The sequence below is a fragment of the Phyllobates terribilis genome, unplaced genomic scaffold (genome assembly GCF_046119375.1).
Source record: "Phyllobates terribilis strain yellow unplaced genomic scaffold, ASM4611937v1 Scaffold_8__6_contigs__length_399053987, whole genome shotgun sequence".
Classification (NCBI taxonomy): domain Eukaryota; kingdom Metazoa; phylum Chordata; class Amphibia; order Anura; family Dendrobatidae; genus Phyllobates; species Phyllobates terribilis.
The window spans coordinates 113,026,129-113,046,784 of record NW_027362768.1 but is presented as its reverse complement, the minus strand read 5'-3'; the positions used below and the strand labels follow the sequence as shown (position 1 = coordinate 113,046,784).

The window sequence follows — 20,656 nt, the reverse complement described above, 5'->3', positions numbered from 1 at the left end:
TCCACCCACACCCACTAACTGGTTCCTACCACTTTGTGTTCCCCAGTCTCCCTGTAACCAGGGGAGCAGCACCTAGTGCATACTAGCTCCCTCTGGTGGAATGTGGTGTTGGATGCAAGAGGCTAGGTAACTACCATCACACCAGGCTTACCTCAGAGGGGGAACACCACACTCCATTAAAGAAGTGCAGCATTCCTGTGGCGGTCGAACCCTCAGGGGCGCCACATTCCCCCCTGGTAAAACACAGCACGTCCGCGGGCTGCAAAGGAATAGCACCCAGGAAAATTTCTTTTTATATAACAAGTAAAACTATCATCCCTTTATGGGAGGCACATTTCTTGTAACGTTGCATAACAGTTATAAAAGTACAAAAGTGCAAAGTATAAAATTATAAAAGTACAAAGGCATAAAAGTGCAAAATTATAAATTAAGACAAGAGACTTTTTGATCAAGACAGCGGACTGCTTAAAGGTGACGACGGTCAGTTCAGTAGCAAGAGGGACCTGCCCTAAACCCTCTACGTGGGCCCTGGGGTGGCTGAAGGGCATGAAGATCCGGAGCTGGACCCCTACAAAAGCCACTCCAGACAGGTTTTGCTTCTGAGGTCTGAGGTAGAAAGTAGGCACGGTTTTGTATAAAACCAATAGGGAGCACCTAAATAGATGCATAACTATTTACAATGCAGTCCGCCGCCTGCCATAGTCCGCAGGGACCAAAGTCTCTATAAGAAAAGGTAAACATAAAATAGCAGCATTTAACTAAACTTCAAACAACTACAACAGCAGCCGGGGGCTGCTTTAGACTTGGGGCTCGCGAGGAGGGAAGGGCTCATTCCTCCCGACAGAGGCTAGCCGGTCACCTGAAGCTGAGGAGGGGGTGGCGTCACTCCCAGACACTTTGCGGACGTCCAGGGCGTACCACCCACGCTCCCCCTGGTGGCGAGTGAAAGTCACTGTGTTGCCCGGGAAGAGGTTCCGGCTGGGGTGTCCTTTCTTAAGGCGCGGCTCGACGTCCCGCCTGCTGACGAACACATCGTCCTGGAACATGGGGCACCGGATAAACCCCTACCCCGCCTGCTGGTGAAGTCGCACAACCTTGCCTTCATACCGGGGGCTAGGACGGGTGGCCTCCTCCTGTCGCGCCCGAGTCTTTGTAGCCTTGGTCCGGACTTCGAGGCGCTGGCAACGTTGCTCCCGCCGACATTGCTCCCTTGCCAGCTGGAGGACCTGATCGCTGCACCATTGGCTCCTCCTGTGCGCTTCAGATCTGGTCTCCCACGGGAAGCCTATCAGGTCGCCCCCCTGGTTTTCCCAGGCCCACTCCTCGGCCTCGGGACAGGTCACCGCCGGGTCAGGTAGCGGGGTCAGGACGGGTTGCTGCGAGTCCTCTAATAAGGCGGACCAGTCCGGGTTGGAGTCGGTAGCCTCCTCCGCAGCTCCAGGCACCTCCGTCACGGAGCTCCCATGGCAGTGCAAATCCCCACCGATAGCTGCCGCTTGCAGCTCGGGAGCTAACGCTTGCTCCCAGGTGACAGCTTGGGGATGTACATACTCCGCCATGAGGTCCAGGATCAGTCCCGATGGCTCCGCAGCCGGGGCAGGGGTTGCATCCTCACCTGCCGTCAGATCAGTTTCCACTTCGACCTCCAGGCCGACTGCTTCCCGAGCCTCTACTCCTCGGCGGCGGTCTCGGATTCGCTACAGCATCTCCGCTTTCCATGCTGCCGTCGCCGCCTCCTGGGCCTCTCTCTGCCTCCTAGCAAGCTCTGGAGCCTCCTGGTTTAGAAACTCGAAGTCTCCCGGTGTCAACACACTGCCGCTAGACTCTCCGCCAGATGAAGGGCCTGGATTGGGTGCAGCAGTCGCATGGCCTCGTTCCCCAAGGGCATCCATGACCGCCTCTGTTCACTGCCAAGCTCCGACTGACATGGCTGCACCTTGTTACTTTCCTTCTTCTTCCTCCTCTTTCGGGGCGGTTCCTGGGCGGCATGCTGACAGGCCCGCCTTCGTTCAGCCCATCCTGTTTGACGGGCATTACCCCGCGGACAGTCTCTGATGGAAGGGGCAGTCCACATTTTTGGCGCCAAGCGGGAGCCAAGCCCACGATGGGAGGAGTACAAAGACAGTCTTTTCACAGCATTATGGCGCCTGTTCTTCTTGGGCGGGCGCCATTTTTAAGTGTAAAACAACAGTCCAAGGTGTAAGGCAAACAGTACCCGATAGCAATGGGCACTTTTCTCCGTTGCTGCGGGCACGATATCCTGCCGACTACGCCAGTGATGTGACGCTCGCAAGCCCTGCCCTGGGAAGATGGGGTACTCAGAGCCGGGTCAGATGTTGAGGACGGGGATGCAGTCGTGGCCTTGACCCGTTCCGTGCCCAGGGCCGTCACATTGAAAATGATGTTAGGGCTTTCCGGGTTGAGTGGTAACTGTCGACTACGCCACCTGTGGTGTCTGGTGATGCGCCACCAGCACCGCTACAGTTCGCTGAGGCCCGGTGTCATGGCGGCTAGAGTTCTCGCTGCTCCCCACAGGTGGAGCGCGGCCTCAGGGCAGGCAAGTCAGGATGAAAGGGGTAGTAGTAGTAGCGCGGGGAGTGCGGGCACCGCGTCGCGTGGTATGGCGCGTAATGAACAGTCCGGAGGCCATAGGGATGAATTTCCAAGGCTTTACTCACAGTTCTCAAAAGCAGCGCAAGGCTTCTCCCTGCTCCTCGCGGAGTCCTGCGGCCACCAGGGACGGGGGTCCGACTACCTCCGAGGAAGTCCAGTGTTTGGTAGCGTCCCTACACCAGAGTGTTCCTGCACTACAGACTTTACCCCTTCCCGTCTGTGCGTGTGTAGATAGGCCAGGTCTCCCTCTGAGCTCCTCTCAGGTGTAGGGCTCGGGTGGCAATTCCTCTCCATCCCAAGCCCGGCGGGATCCTCAGGGCCTAACCGGGCTTTCCCGTCCTGGACATAGAGTACGAGGTCGGGTGTCGGGGGCCGGTACCCCTCTTGCAGCCGGAATCCCTCTGAATAGATCAGGTAGGCGAGGACAGGTGGCGTGCTCCGCTCTGTCTGCATCCTCCCCGGGACCCATTTGCTAGGGAGCCACACTCTAAAGCTCCCGGGCCTTCTTGATCCTGGTCCTTGGCCGGGTTGAGACATTCTTTGTCTGCAACCTTCCTCTTGTCCCAAGGCCAGGGTACGAGGGCTGTGTCCCTTGCCGGTGCAGGCCCACACAGGATCTGTGCTCCCGGAGGGAAGTCACATTACACACAGTAGTTTTACAGCAACCAAAAAGGACTACTAAGAAGGACAGGTCCACACAGGACCAGGTTTGAACCAGCAGAAAGACCAAGATCAAAGATGGCATTCTATTAAATATGAAATTAGATGTGTCACTAACTAACTGTTCCTCCACCCACACCCACTAACTGGTTCTTACCACTTTGTGTTCCTCAGTCTCCCTGTAACCAGGGGAGCAGCACCTAGTGCATACTAGCTCCCTCTGGTGGAATGTGGTGTTGGATGCAAAAGGCTAGGTAACTACCATCACACCAGGCTTACCTCAGAGGAGGAACACCACACTCCATTAAAGAAGTGCAGCATTCCTGTGGCGGTCGAACCCTCAGGGGCGCCACATTTTCACCCAGCCTTTTTTGCATTGTCTGATATGTTATAGCTGTATATGTAAGTGATAACATCCTCCTTCTTGGAAAGTTGATGCAGGTTTTGAGATCATTGGGGGTTCCTTAGCCTTTTTCTTCTGATTTGTGACTCCTTCAGCATCCCCTTTAATCCACTTTTCTAGCATTGCTTCTTGTAATAATGTCGTCAGTATTTTATACAGACGGGAGAGCACTAAATGTGTCATGCGCTGGAAAAAAAATGACTAGGAAGAACCCATGAGGTGCACACATCAGTGAATGCCTGGCAAGTTCAGCATGACATGAGCAGATGGAGCCAGTACCATCTATGCCTGCAGGCATGGCTGGAGGAGGAAAGAGGGATTATCCTTCCTTCAACTATCTTCTAAAATAAGTAGATGACCAGAGAGGCTGAGCTGTGATCTTGCTGATCTTGACTGTTTGAGAGGAATCTATCTAATGTTCAGCAGGTCATTCTTAGTGATACGAATGCAGGCTCGTACACCGATTCCCAGCAGAATGCAGACACTAGATGAGTGCGGGGCTGCTTAGTATTATACTTAAGGTGAAAAAAAACTGCTATAACAAGTGCAATAGGGTTTTATCCGAGTTACAGTGGGGAGACCAAAGGCAAAGGTACTCATCTGGTATGGTTGTGTGACCACAACCACTAAAAGGGTCAAGGCTGCTGCAGACCCACAAAGAAATCAACTGAAATGTAATGAAAGGGTTAGTTCTGCGCTGCTGGTAAATCAAGGATGGAGGATAAAAGCGATATCCAGAAATGCGGTTTACTTGTCAACGCTCTACGAAGTTCAAAGCTTTGATCAGGCCTCTATAGGGTGCCAGTCACACAGATATGCGTAGTGCAGATGGGTGTTTAGTATATTGCAAGTGTGAAGTTCCCTATCTAGAATCCTAGCTGATCTCTGATGTCAACCTACATTATTAATTGCCAGTAACTGTGCTAGAAGTTTGTGCCCTTCTCCTTGTGCAGAGCCTGTGTGGAACATTTTAACTTTATAAGTGACTAGGCATGGGCGGACTGATGGAAGTTTGGGTTCTGAGAAAGTTCGGTTCGGGTACCACAGCAGTACCCAAATTTCCACCAGAACTGGAACCCCATTGAAAATATTTTTTTTTCTTTCTGTGTGGGTCTCTCTGTCGGTCGGTCTGTCTCTCTGTCGGTCGGTCTGTCTCTCTGTCGGTCGGTCTGTCTCTCTGTCGGTCGGTCTGTCTCTCTGTCGGTCGGTCTGTCTCTCTGTCGGTCGGTCTGTCTCTCTGTCGGTCGGTCTGTCTCTCTGTCGGTCGGTCTGTCTCTCTGTCGGTCGGTCTGTCTCTCTGTCGGTCGGTCTGTCTCTCTGTCGGTCGGTCTGTCTCTCTGTCGGTCGGTCTGTCTCTCTGTCGGTCGGTCTGTCTCTCTGTCGGTCGGTCTGTCTCTCTGTCGGTCGGTCTGTCTCTCTGTCGGTCGGTCTGTCTCTCTGTCGGTCGGTCTGTCTCTCTGTCGGTCGGTCTGTCTCTCTGTCGGTCGGTCTGTCTCTCTGTCGGTCGGTCTGTCTCTCTGTCGGTCGGTCTGTCTCTCTGTCGGTCGGTCTGTCTCTCTGTCGGTCGGTCTTTCTCTCTGTCGGTCGGTCTGTCTCTCTGTCGGTCGGTCTGTCTCTCTGTCGGTCGGTCTGTCTCTCTGTCGGTCGGTCTGTCTCTCTGTCGGTCGGTCTGTCTCTCTGTCGGTCGGTCTGTCTCTCTGTCGGTCTCTCTGTCTCTCTGTCGGTCTCTCTGTCTGTCTGTCTGTCGGTCGGTCTCTCTGTCTGTCTGTCGGTCGGTCTCTCTGTCTGTCTGTCTGTCGGTCGGTCTTCTCTGTCTGTCTGTCGGTCTCTCTGTCTGTCTGTCTGTCGGTCTCTCTGTCTGTCTGTCGGTCGGTCTCTCTGTCTGTCTGTCGGTCGGTCTCTCTGTCTGTCTGTCGGTCGGTCTCTCTGTCTGTCTGTCGGTCGGTCTCTGCCGCTCATCTCTATAAGTGACAGCAACCTATAGACTAAAGCCGAAAACGTATGTGGGAATAAAACCTAATTCAGTGGCCACAATATGGTGGATTAAATATTTAGTAATAGAAGAATCCATCCAGAAGAATTAGCTGGGTAGAAAGGCAAAATGGGCAATTGTAAGTACACAGTGATATATAATATGATGATTGCAATATATTAAGAGGATGAAAACGTTGATGGGAGGAGGAGGAGGGCTTCTTTAAAGGGGTATTCCCATCTCCAAGATCCTATCACAATATGTAGTAGGTGTAGTAGTAGTAGTAGTAATAATAATATTAGCAAATATCTACAATTAGAAATGTAGTATAGTTTTTCTGATTCACTATGTCTCTTTCCTCATGTGCAGGCATTGCAGGACCTTAGGTATCCATGGTTACGACCACTGATATACAGACAGTTAGTTAGATAGCTACTAGTGGTCGTAACCATGGATACTGAAGGTCCTGCAATGCCTGTACGTGAGGTAAGTGACATAGCGAATCCAAAATACTATACTACATTTCTAATTGTAGATATTTGCTAAAATTATTATTATTACACCTACTACATATTGGGATAGGATCTTGGAGATGGGAATATCCCTTTAAGGCTTCAGTATCCAGACATTAAAGCCACAATGAAGAAGGACTCTTTGAACCAGTTTTATATTCTGCACTGTGCTATCCAGAGAATGTAGTCACTGCAGGAGCCATGTGTACTGTGGCTTGGGACTCTTTTTGGGATTTTCTTGTTATTAATGCAATACAGTTTATGCCTAACTTGCTTCACTTGAGCAATATCGGTCTGACATATTGATTCACAACAAAGAAAACCTTAAAGGCTCTGTGTACTGCTTTGACCACTTTTTCATTATTGCATTGTATGTACGTTTACAAGTTGAAGAGATTTGTTATTGATTGTTAAAAATGTTCTCCAGTTTCGCTTGTAGCGTTTGTTAGAGTGAGGGCTGCTCCATCTCGGTTTGTGTTCATCTTGCTAAGTGACTTTTCTGTCTGCAGCGCTAATCTCTCACCTATTTATTTTTATTCTAGTTATTGTTTTTATAGCACACTTGGCATGTTGTACTTAAAAAAACAGGATTTCCAATACATAAGCTAAAAGGGAATCGGTCAGTAGGGTCTACCCTCCTAAGTTGTCAAAAGTTGTGCATTTGTTCATTTTTTTTGCAGTTTTTTTTTTTTAAAGAGGTGATCCACTACATTGTATAATGCGCTCATCGATTTACACCTTTTAAGTAAGTATTTTTGTAAATACCTTCTGCTGCCTGTGAGTGACGCTATCGCTGCTCGGTCAGTCCACATTACGTGACCCCGGCTGCAGCCGCCGCTGATGACAGGTCAACTTCCTGACTTCCTTGATTCACCCAGACGTGATCCAATACCACGCACACCCCCTGATTGACTGGCTGCGGGCGGCATTCCACCGCACGTCACAGCCCAGTATCCAGCACGTGCTTGCCACCAATGAAAGCAGAGCAGAGAGGGAAACCGCATGCTGGATTCTGGGCTGTGACGTGCAGTGAAATGCCGCCCACAGTCCAGTCAATCAGGGGGTGTGCGTGCGATTGGATCACGTCTGAGGAAATCGAGGAAGTCAGGAAGTTGATGTGACCTCAGCGGCGGACTGAGCTAGCAGCGATAGCGCCGCTCACAGGCAAATATGGCAACATAAGGTATTTACAAAAATACTTATTTAAAAGGTGTAAATCGATGGGCGCATTATACAATCTAGTGGACCACCTCTTTAAACGCCTTTTCAGGAGTGCTCCAGGTTTTTGCAATGTAATCTGAGAGCACCGTGATGTAGTGAAAGAGATCCCGATTCCAGTGATGTGTCACTACTGAGTTGTGTTTTGCTCTTTCAATACAATCTGTGTTTTATTACCAGGAGGTTATCATTACAAGACAACTAGCCTTGTGCCTCCTAGTCCCACCACTGATTAGCAGCTTCCTATGTATAAGGTATAGTGACAGAAAGCTGGCATTCGGTGCTACAGCATTACCAGCTCTGATGAAATCAGTTTTCTCTGAAGATTTATCATAATTTCTGCACCCAGTAAATTTAGTGATACGTTGCTGGAATCTGTCACTGCTTTATGCTGTCAGATTACACAGCAAAAACTTGCTGACTGATTCGCTTTAAAAGAAGTCAGCAGTCCACTCTTGTGGCGTCTTCTGTTTGGAAAAACGGTCACTATTAATGCACACACAAAAATGCCGGCGTCAGAGACCCCGCAAAAGAGGTTCCGACGAGACGTCTTTAAGACGCTTCAGGGAACAACACAGTCATCTCTGCATACCCTAAGTTAGTGACGGGCAGGTACAATTAGGGCTTGGTGATTAATTGCCCATTTTAGGTTGGCTCAATTCTGTTTTTTGCCAAAATCAAAAATTTAGTTTTAGTCCCGCTCCCTATGATCCCGCCAGCCCTGTGTCATCAGTGAAGCGGCCACTGTGGGAGGAAGAACAGAGCTGCTGAACACCGTGATTGGGCAGAGCAGCTGGTACCCGAGCATAAGATGAGTGGTGAGCGGTGAGGAGAAGCTGTGGCACCGCTCCGAGGACTCTCATTGCAGGAAGACCAGCAAACAAATAGTTTTTGCATCTCCATAAAATCTTGTCTTGCCCCATGCCTCCACTGTTTTTCCCTTCTAAATTGTGTTATCAGTAACTTCTGTTCTTCTGAGTGTACGAGGGTTAACATTTTGCTCCTTTCCTGCATCCAGCTTTTTATTTTTTGTATGTTTGCTGTTCAGTACTGAGGAGTACGGTTAAACACCTCACATGTGCCCCTTCAGTATTTGGCCCCCCTGTAGCTTCTCATCTTTGCTGCCTACCCTCCATAAAACTGGAATAAAGATTGTTCCTGACCCCTTGCCTGTCAGCTCTATCCCCCATTTTCCCCCATTTACAGCTGGAGTAGATTTCTGTTATAATTACGCCTCTTTCTGGCACAAATTATAGTAAATTTGATAGGCTCTTACTAAGCACCACCCACAAAAAAATAACTGAGATTGTAGTTGAATATTATATTTAATTTTTTTAATTTTTTATTAAATCAAGATTTTATTTTTTTGCAAAATTGCCCAGGCCTAGGTAGAATGGGAGAGGACTTTTTGAGTGTTTACGATGTACTGGAAAAGACCTTGTACGGGGAGGATAGAAGCTGCCGATATGGCAGTGTGGTGATAGCAGGCCTATTTCCGGTTGTAGGCTTCCCTGAGGACATGGGAAATCAGTTTGCGTTTGAAGGTTTCCAAGATGGAAGAGAACCTGATTTCTTGGCGTGGGAAGCTCCAGAGCACAGGGGAAGCACAAGAGAAATCTTGGAGACTGTTGTGTGAGGAAAGTACGAAGCAAGGAAAGAAAAAGGTCTTGTGAGGAACAGAGATTACATGTGGGTAGAAGGAGATGAGGTCAGAAATTTATGAATATAATAGTCACCGTCAGCAAGGATTTTGCAGTACGCTAGGCACAAGATATTTAAGGGCATGCATGAATATATTTGTTGATTTCAAAATTGAAGAAAAAAAACAGATTCAATAAATATTTCCTTCAAATATCTATCCAAATACCACGGTCACCGTTGACGGTGATATCTAAAGGGTTAAATGGCTGTGATAGGTTCTAATACCAATCGTGGCCATTGCAGCATGGTGTCATCTATAATGTACAGCTGAGTCTGGAGGAAGAGTGGAGAGGCCACAATCCTAGCTGCTTGAGGTCTAGTGTGAAGTTTCCACAATCAGTGTTGGTTTGGGGAGCCATGTCATCTGCTGGTGTAGGTCCACTGTGTTTTATCAAGACCAAAGTCAGCGCAGCCGTCTGCCAGGACATTTTACAGCACTTCATACTTCCCTCTGCCCACAAGCTTTTTGGAGATGGAAATGTCATTCTCCAGCAGGACTTGGCACCTGTCCACACTGCCAAAAGTACCAATACCTGGTTTATACACAACAGTATCACTGTGCTTGATTGGCAGCAAACTCGCCTGACCTTAACCCCATAGAGAATCCATGGTGTATTGTCAAGAGGAAGATGAGAGACACCAGACCCAACAATGCAGACGAGCTGAAGGCTGCTATCAAAGCAACCTGGGCTTCCATAACACCTCAGCAGAGCCACAGGCTGATCGCCTCCATGCCACGCCGCATTGATGCAGTAATTGATGCAAAAGGAGCCCCGACCAAGTATTGAGTGCATTTACTGAACATACATTTCAGTAGGCCAACATTTCAGATTCTAAAAACCTTTTTCAGGCTGTTGTTATAAAGTATTCTAATTTACTGAGATAATGACTTTTGTGTTTTCATTGGCTGTAAGCCATAATCATCAACATTAACAGAAATAAACACTTGAAATAGATCACTCTGTTTGTAATGACTCTATATAATATAGGAGTTTCACATTTTGTATTGAAGAACTGAAATAAATTAACTTTTTGATGATATTCTAATTTAGTGAGATGCACCTTTATGTACAGCAGTTTGCAGGAAGTCCCCTCTCACTAAGCCATATGTGTTTGGCGGTTGTCAGGAAGTGGTTAAAAATCCTCTTCTCCACATTCACCTACCAGAAGCCAATCCAGCTGGTTGGTAAAGAGATGCCTCAGCTCTGGCACCCTTGCCCTCTGGCATGATGTCATGAAGAGGCATCAGAGCGCTCCTTCTTCGGCCCGCTCTCTGCTGTCCTAATGATGTCTCTGAAGCTCCAGTGTCCCGCAGGCTGCAGAACACAATCTCAGGGGCCGCGTATTTGAGACCCCTGCTTTAAATGGTCATTATACCTCTTAGACAATTTGATCTCATTAGGTAGATACTGTGATGCATAGATATTCTGCAGATCACTATAAGTCATTATTTGACATCTCTACTATTGAATTTACTTTTCACTGCCTGTTTTAAAGCGTAATCCATCTGAGACCGATTGCAGGGAATAGGAACAGGTCTTTATCGCAACTCCTGCTTTCCTGTCTGAAAAACTGCATACAGACAAAACAGAGAGGTGGGTTTTCCGCTTAGGGAAGGCAAATTGTTGGTCAATAGCAGGAGCAATGCATGCTGGGAAGTGAGGTAAAGAAGTTCCAGATCCTATAGTGCTGGCAGGATGCTAATGAAAGGGATCCACATACTCAAAATTAGAAGAGGACAAGTTACAGGCTGTAAAAGTTGGGACAGTTTTTGGACACACAAGACTGATAAGTGCAACAAAAGCAATTTTAACTTGTGGGCTATACGAGCAGCAAGACCGTAATGTTCTACCGTTTTTTTATGAAATGACAGGTACCTTTTGGGCATCATAAAGCTCTAAACAGATGTGCACCTTGTATTCGATTACATTCCTCGCAGCTGGAGTTGTAGACATCTGCCTCTAATAACGAGACTACGGTGACAAATCCTACAGCTAAAATAAAGAAACTGACTAAAGCCACTGGGAATCCTCCAGTAAAGCCAATGGCCAAATACTAATTAAGAAATAAAGTCTAATTTTAAATAATACACTCAGAATATTTAATTAAAATCCCCATTGTTACCTCGGTTCTGTCCGTCTGTGCATTATTTCTGCACTTACGCCAGAATATTGAATGCCAAATAGCATAATGGCACAGGCTAATTAGGAATAACATACAGTCTTAAATTAACTAATTAAACTGAATTGTGGTTGATTGGCAGAATTGGAAAATGCGTATTTAGCCCAAGGTTAACGTCCTCTCTGTGACATTATTACCTCCTGCATTTAATTGTGTCTTGTGATTGAAAAATATAACAGGACGGAGATAATTCACGATACATTAGCTGACAGCGTTTATAAAATGTATCATACGTGCCAGTGTATAGGATAGTTAATTACCTGTAGACCAGGTTCACACATGGATGAGCCTGAAAGATGGAAGCAGTGGAGATCTTACCCTACTACAAAAATAACTGAGTCTTTGTCATAGAAACCTGCATTAAAAATCGAAACACCCTGGTTCTTGGGAAACTCAACTGCCGGACGGAGTCTTGTGTATTTACTGTTTTGTACCCATTGATGTATATCCAACTCGCTCACGGGCATTGGAGAACTATGATATGTCTTAGTATAGTATATACACTGTCAGGAATCTCTTCGGTATATGTGTAATCTTCATATATGCGTGTTTGTGTGTATGTGTATAAAGGAACATCAAAATCTCTAGAGATGGACTTGTAACCTTGAGATTGTTGATATTTTTCAACGATTGTGGTTCTCAAGTCCTCAGACCGTTCTATTCTCCTCTTTCTGTTCTCCATGCTTAGTGTGACACACACACACACACAGATTAAGTCAACTTCTCCCCTTTTTATCTGGTTTCAGGTGTGATTTTCATATTGCCCACACCTGTTACTTGCCACAGGTCAGTTTGAACGAGCATCACATGCTTGAAACAAAGTTGCTTACCCACAATTTTTGGAAAGGTGCCAACAATTTTGTCCGGCCCATTTTGGTGGTTTTGTGTGAAATTATGTCCAATTTGCCTTTGTTTTTCCTCTGTTTTTTTTTTTTGTTGTTCCAATACACACGAAGGAAATATATTATAACAAAACATGTGTAATTGCAATAATTTTCTTCGAGAAATACTTCATTTTCTTGAACAGTTTCAAGGGTGCCAACACTTTCGGACAAGTCTTTATTTTTTTATTTATATGTATATATAAATTATATTATAATCTGTAGGATGCTCTTATCCGTTGAAGCCACTGGTGCTCCAATGACTGTCTGCAGTGGTGTAAACATGTCGTTACCGCTGCAGCAAGAAAGACCAGCAGGCAGCAATGGAGAGGTGAAGCTGAAGCTTTGGAGGCTTCAGTATGCAAGTCATTTTGCCAATTTAAAGCATAAACATCCTTGGCTACTTGAGATATATATATATATTTTAATCAGTCAACCCCTTTAACCAAGAACCTACCTCTACATTGCTGTCTGCTGGTCTTTCTTGCTGCAGAGGTGACATCCTATCTATAGCTATGCAGACTGGTGCAACTGGGACCTCAGTAGATATCTTTTTATTTTGTCATTTTCAACTTTAAAGGGGATGACCTATTGTTTAAATCAGGTTTTTGTGTTAGATTTTTTTTTTTACTTTTAGCAATATTTTTTTTCTTTTTGTATTTTATTTATTTAAAAAAACAAATACAAAATTAGTAATCTTGCAATTTTTACGCCGGCCACTAGGGCTTTTTTTGACTCCTACTTCCTGTCCTATCAGAAAGCGTTTTCAACAGGCTCCTTATCATCAGAGGCAGGATTACTATAACAGGTAACACCTCTAAACACAGCTAATAAGGTCAGCTGGGACATTGCCCATAGTGCTGACTTATTGCCCCTCACTTTGTGACGGTTATATTCAGCATCTAATGAGCGTGTGCAGTCTATTTCAACTAATGTGCGTGTTAATTTTTTGAGACAGGAAGTTAGTCTAAAAAAGCCCCAGTGGCCAGTGTGAAAATTGAAGGATTTATATTCTTCATTTTTAGTAAAGCTTGTGGTATGAAAAAAAATTGCCAAATTAAACAAGATATGTTTATCACAAAAATGGGATTTAAACCTGAGGTAATTTCCCAATGACACATCCCTTTTTAAGCTGTATTTTTATTTTTTTTATTAAAACCATAAAATCCCATTAATGTAAATTGGTGAGAGAACAAAGCTTATTCTTCTTGCAAATGTTCTAGATCACCCATGGAGATGCCTTTGCATGCCTCATGTTTTATACCGGAGCATACGTAATCTGACTGATCTGTGAAGACTGCCGTCCATCACTGGCCGCTGATAGTCTGCAGCGGTCGTGTGACATAAACAATGTCACGAGATTGCGAGTGAAAACCACTCTCTGAGCAAAGGAGTGTCGCTGGTCCGGGGAGGTAAGTATGCTTTTTTTTTCTTATTTTATTAACCACATAGTGAAGGCGTTCAGTAGTGAACAACCCCTTTAAGCTCTTCCAAGTAAAGAATCAGTTTTAAGGCTTTGATAAAGATAGAATACCTCTATAAAACCCAGTAAGTTGCATGGTTTGCACTTTATTATAATGGACGTGCATTGATACATTCCCTATAGTGACAGATGGATAATTAAATACAATGTCTAGGTCTTCTCAGTCCACTTCCCACCTTATTCTCTGGGGTAGCAACTGAAAAATGACTCTGCACGTTGTACATGGTATTAAATTCACATTTAATCTTCGGGACGAGCCTGATGCCATTTGTCTTAGTAATATGGTTGTCTAAAAGATGCAAAATTTCATATCTTTGATTTTTGCTAATGTTACATTTTTTTTTTCCTCTGGGCAGGCAGCCATCAAATAATTCCAGATAAAACAAATGTACCTTACGCAGTTTTCTTAGTCATACTAGGCCTTTGTAGATTTTGTGCTTTGGGAAGGCCCATTAGATACAGATGGAAACATCCTGCCACATTATCAAATTTTGGATTTTATGATCGGCCTTCTCTCTTAAACATTGCAAAAAGGCAATGGTATTTACCAGCCAAGGTCACAGGCAATTTATGCACACTACAGGGACACCACTCCCCAGCAAGCAGGGAGCCTGGGCAGCAGTGTGGTCCTAAAGATAGAATCCTGAGAATAACCCTTTAAATGGACTCTGTCAGCACAGAATGACTGTTCCAACCAAGCACAGTCACTTGATGCACCCTTGGTGTGGCCAAACTTTAAGTGCACCTTTCCATCTCCTTTTTTTTTCCCTCTATTTCCACCACTCCATCCCTCTTCTTTAATTTGCCAGCTTTGGCTTTTTAAAGGGTGGAGATAAATGTTAAACAAGTAGGTGTAATGAGCGTTCCCTCCCCCAAACTTGGTTTGAGCAGTCATTCCGTGCTGACAAATTCCCTTTTAAAGGGGTTGTCCGGTCTAAAATGAAAAGTCTGTAGTCACTCTGTGTGACTGCTGACTTATGAATCCCCCCCAGCTCACGCACTGTGCACTGCAAGGATTTGCCTTTTTCTTAGCCGGGAACGGCTGTGATATGTTTGAGAGCCAGTCTAGTGGGCATGGCCTTGCTCCATACACTTGTATTGAGAGGCTGCGCCCACTAGACATGTTCTGCCCAGGACTATGCATAACGCATATGTGCCCGCTGGTCCCAGCTCCCGGCACTGTGCACTGGGGGGGGGGGGGGATTCATAAGTTTGCTGACTTTTTATTTTAGACCGGACAACCCCTTTTAACCATTCAGATAAGACCCTCCAATTCGCTATAAACCACTGCAACACTCTTGATGCTAATTTCGTCACCCTTTCTGCTGGACCATAATGGTGCTTACTGCTCTTCAGTCCTGTGTCTCTGCTGAAGCTTTTCTTCGATCACCCTTCTTTCTAAACACGCTCAATCATGTATATTATAGATGACTGGATCACATCTGGCAACCCGGTCCACAGACCAAGTCAGTGCTCTCTGGCCGTGGACAGGAGCTGTGGCAATTTCCTGACCTTCAGGGATCCGGGGCTCATCTTCTGATATGAGGGACTGGTGCGTCATCACCTGTGCTTCACACCAAGCCAGCGAACCAAACGCCACACCGAGGAACCCAGAAGGTCAGAACGTTTCACGCAGCTTCTGTCCATGACCAGAGAGCACTGACCTAGACCGTGGACCAGGGTTACACAAAGCGTTTTGATAATCTCTAGTGTGTATGTGTAGATGGTTAACCAGATCAGATGAGAAGACGCCACACTTCCCTGGGAAGACCCCGGCCTGCTGCTGCATATTCTTTCTTTTGTAATATAGTCATGTGAGATCTAGTTGAAGATGACAAAATCCATTGAGTCCCAAGATAATTAATGCTATTTAAAGGAGCGTAATCTTCCTGCTCTTTTCAAGTAAGAGAGATACTGCGCGTAGCTGCCAGTCTGAAAGGTACCGTTATTACAATCAGCGATGATCCTGGTTGATTTTGATGCCTCATAAAGAGCCATTCACTCTCTAAAGATAAATGGTTGGGGCGTGCCATCAATCACCTTCTTTTTTAGTGTTGTTGGTTTTATTTTCTTAATTTGAATACTTGCTGACTTTTAAGCGTTATCACTTTGGGAACTTTTTTTTAACTAAATAATTTAATATGCTAAGAATAAGCTATATGACTTTTGTGATCCACCATAATGATGCAGGCAGCTACTGCAGCCATAGGAGTAAATAATGTTTTACACAATGCAATTGACTTTTTACTAAAAAGTTTCCTGCCATTGTCCAGATCTCGGCTTGTTTTCAGTGAAATGGATTATTAATACAGACCTAATATTTCTCTCTACTTAAAGGGGTTTTCCCACAAACAAAAGTTCATTTTAATCAATAGATCTTGGAATAATAATAATTTCCACAATTGGATGTGTTTAAATAAAATGTTCCTGTGCTGAGATAATCTTATAAATGTCCCCTGCTGTGTACTGTGTAATGGCTGTGTCTGACCGTACAGGAACATGGTCTGATCATACCACAGCTCCTGGGCAGGGGAGGAAGCTAAAGAGTATGCAGACATTACAGCACAGGATCGCAAATGATTATTTCTTTGAGGTACAACATTGTTTAAAAGCAGGCAGTGAAATGTTTTACCTCACAGAATCAGCTGTGATCCCCTGCGGTAATATCTGTATACTCTTTTTCTCCCCCCTGTCCAGGAGATGTGGTATGATCAGACCATGTCCCTGTACGGTCAGACACAGACATTACACAGTACACAGCAGGGGACATTTATAAGATTATCTCAGCACCGGAACATTTTATTTAATCACATCCAATTGTGGAACTTATTATCATTTCAAGATCTATTGATTAAAATCATCTTTTGGTCAGGGGAAAACCTCTTAAAGGATTAATAAAATTCTATCGAATTTAGACTAGGATTTATTTATTTTTTACCAACCATAAATTGGAGAAAAATTGGTCCACCCCACTTGTACCCATGCCAAAAGAGGGGCCTGTTAATGACAAATGCCCTTCCACATGATATGACCATAAATATATGATAAATGCAGGGCCCACCTATCTCGAAAACAGGCCCCTGTCCGTGCGTCATCTCACGGGTGGAGTGGTGCCTGTGCATGTGCTGCTCTCTACATTTGTATGGCGGTTCCAAAAATCATTGAGCTTGTTTGCTTAAAAATCACATCTTCCAATGACTGCAAAGTACTCATCATGGCAAAAAGAATCTAGAAGTCAACTGACCCAATAATAGGTGCAGGGGAGCATAAGGATGCCCAAAAGGTCCTTTAGACCCATATAAGAAGAGCAATGCTATTAAAGATGTGTGGTATTGGGGGTTTATTTGGAGACACAACACTGGAGCCCACAAGTTTCGTGTTACACCATTGCTATGATACTTTTTAAGTCTTTCTATCTACGAAGTATAGCGGAAGATTTCGATAAATGCCATTTTCTGTAATTTCGTCTTCTGAGTGAAGTAAATGGAGCAATTTTTAAAAGTTTTTTTTCTTTCTCCAAAATGACACAAGCGTCTGTATCTGAAATATCGATATTAAGTTGTCAACAGGAATAATTGTCTCTCCATATCTAGAAGATAAAATGGTTCAATTTCATATATAGTCAGCCATGCTTTCCCACCCCATGTAATTATGACATAAGGAGGGCTGGATCCGGAGCTTCCTCTAGATGCTACAATGGTTTCCATGAAAAAAAAAAATTGCATTTAATACAATAGTAAATTACAAGGTAATAACCAGCTGCCTGGTGTATGTCTAAATGTTTGCCGGAAGATGCGCACATTGTGTATCCTATCCTCGTTATGGGTTTCTGTCTGAATAGCTTTAAGAACTGTCATTAGGTTCCTGTTAGATGCATTTTTTTTTTATTGCTGTAAAATTAATGCCTGGTGTAGGCTTTGTTAATTTTTTTTAATCGATACATACAGTATACAAGCTTATAGTTGACTATACTCCTGGGAAAAGGGGAGAACTCCCTAACAAGTCTCCCAAATCATAAATTAGGCCACGCACACTGTTAAATAGTGGAACATAGCCCCTATTTAATGCATATATTTAACAAAATAATAATTGCCATTACTGTCCAAGAAAAAAGACACCTATTCAGTGTGTAAATTTGGGTGCTTGGTGCAGCCTTTGCCCCCAGTATTGGTGATTTTGCAACGCTCGCTTGCTTAGAGAGCGTGCTGTCTGACCATAAACCCATGTATGTGCACACACATGCACTGACAGCATGTGTGTGCTGTCTCTGTCACGGCCCCTGTCTACATTGATACACCTGAAAGAGTAGGGACTGTTCACACACACACTCTACTATTGTTCTGCCAGTTTGTGCGCACAAGTCTTGGGTTTCTTTTCAGGCAGAATAACATAACGCAGCAAGGCATGTCAATACATGAGTGGGGGACACGATGCATGGAGCACTCACGCCACGATTTGCATATTGAATAAATTACTTTTTTTGCACAGTACAGGCAAGGGTTAAAGGTGTTGGCCACTACTTGAACAACCCTTTCTGAATCCCTATTTTCCTCCTTGTAAAATAATAACCCTTATACTCTCCTCCGGTGCCGGCACCATTCGAGCGTTGTCTGCACTGGCTTTCCCATGGATCGCATAACATTGTCACGTAATCCTATGGCCAATAGTGCTGGCTTCGCTCTCCCTGCCTTCGAACATATCACATACATCCGGAGGACGTGAAAGAACAGCAGCTTGCCACTTTCCTCATACGAACTCTGGGACCACAAGTTCCAACACCACTAGAATGGCACCTAAGACGAGTATAAGTGTTATTATTTTACAAGGGGGAAAAATGGGGATTGAGAAGAGGTTGTCCAATTAGTGGACAACTCCTTAGTTACAATAAAGGTTTTTTTTTTTTTTTTTTTAATGTAGGTTCTGATTCCCCTTTATGACCGTGTGCTTAGAGTATAACATACTTTATTTAAAGGGGTTGTCCACTATATGGACAATTTTCAATCTGAATGTTTGCACCCGTTAAAATAAACATAGTTGTGCTCACCTCCTGTGCCGGCGCCATTCCGGCGGTGTCGGCACTTGCTTTCCCGGAGCTCACATGAGGTTATGTCAGGTAGCCTTGCACCCACTCAGCGTTGGCGTCATTGTCCCCGCCTTCAGACATGTAAGTAATCAAGAGGAAGTGAGCGGCCAGCCCCAGGGCTCACATGACATAGCCTCATGTGAGCCCTGGGAACGCGAGTGCCGACACCACTGGAACAGCGTTGGCATGGGATTGGGAGTATAGGTGTTTTTATTTTAACTGGGACATTCAGATTGAAAAGGAGTTGTCCTAGTAGTGGACAACCCATTTATGAATGGAAAAAGCACCCAATTATCTGCACCACTCTCAAAGTGAAAGCCCATATAAGACCAAGGAATCAACTGTACAAAATGTTCATATAGAGTAATTACAGCATTCCCCAGGGGATTACCAGACATGGAAATGGTTTTATTCCTCCATACACTTAAAAATGGCAACGTTTCAACCTGAGCTTGATAAAGATCACACAGGTCAAAACATTGCTGCTTTTGCATGTATGAAGGAATTAAGAATTTTTTTTTGTTTTGTATCTTTGATGTATCCCCCTGGAAAGCACGGACCTAACTCTTTATCGATGATCTATTTAGGAATGATTGTCCAGCATTGCGCTGTATAACTCCTATTTAGGCTTTTTACTCAGTTGCACATAGTTTCTATATATTTTTTTTTCTTTTATATTTTTAGCAGATCATTTCCAATTCATTTTGTGAATAAATAGAATTTTCACGTATACATCTGTCTACTTTCCTGCAGTGCCTTGCCACATGGGAAACCTTCCTTTCATCTCAGTCATATGATGAACAGTTTGACGCACAAGAGGATGGCTCCTGAATACCCTGAACAAGCAACATATGTTATATTCTATAGAAGTGTCCCAATGACCAAAGAAGTGACCTTACTCTTATAAGGACCAAGTGGAGACGGCACACAAAGAAAGCATCAAGAACGTCAATGAAGCGCTGCCAAAGCCTATTCCGCTCTAGTCTTCCAGGCACCAAAATCAACCCTGTGTAATCACGGATCAAATGTTCGGCTGCCAAGACTTTTATATGCATGAAAGCCACTTGGATGGGGCTGTGTACATCACCTAATATTATGTGTACTCTTCAACCTGTTTTGTATTTTAGTAATTGTTTTAAGTATAATGTAAAAAAAACAACTTTTAATTAAAATGTTTAATACGATATGTCTTGTGAATGCATGGATTTTTATATTGACCTGTACTGCGGTTTACAAAGGGCGACATGATGATTGCAAAATACATTTGTGATGGAGACGGATAATTTCTATTAAATTATAGTACAGGGAGAAAAAAGAAGCAGTGTCAGCGTGACTTATTCCTAACCACTGACAAGTGCTAATTTCTGGAAATTTTTATCATTCTTTTTAGCTTAGAAAATTTTCAATACATTTTTTGAAAAATTCTAGACATACGCCATATAAATAAGTATCAAGGTATATCAAGAATTTCTTTTAATCGAGCTGTCAATTGTTTTTAGCAAAGAACCATGCGATTATTTTGGATTTTCCAAGATGCAGAGAACGGATGAATTAGCAACAAAGAACCTCTGAGTAAAATGTCTTGTACTTGGTAAAAACCTATAGGCCCTGATTCATCAAATTAAATAAGATGTGCCAAATTCATTAAAGGGGTTTTCTCGATTTGTCTCTTGAGCAATTCAGAGCTCTGCATTCTCCTTAGTTTCCTTCCTGGTTTCTAGCAGGGCGGGCTTTCCTCCTTGAGTGACAGCTCTGGTGAGTAGCAGAGCTGTGGTATTGGTCGAACTATAAATCTCAGCATAAGTTCTGTCGTAACACATTCAGCCATCAATGATTTTTTTCTGGAGTCTATACTGGTATCACTGTATACTGCACACCTGCTCTGAAAGCTGTGGGGCTGGTGACTTATAACTGCATCTCTTCAGAAAATGAGGAGGGAGGTAAGCCTG

The 20,656-nt window shown here is 44.4% G+C and overlaps 1 protein-coding gene across 2 annotated transcripts in view; it reads left to right on the top strand.

Moving 5' to 3' along the window:
• The window catches only part of SNX7 (sorting nexin 7), a 120,936-nt gene extending 100,937 nt beyond the window's left edge, over window positions 1–19,999 (top strand). Inside the window, exon 10 of one of the 2 annotated variants that reach the window (XM_073643233.1) lies at window positions 19,461–19,999. In XM_073643233.1, coding sequence (XP_073499334.1) covers window positions 19,461–19,538 — 78 coding nt within the window. In that variant the 3' untranslated portion in view covers window positions 19,539–19,999. The remainder of the gene's footprint in view (window positions 1–19,460) is intronic. The other variant, XM_073643234.1, reaches the window with a different exon arrangement.
• Window positions 20,000–20,656: the final 657 nt, after the last annotated feature.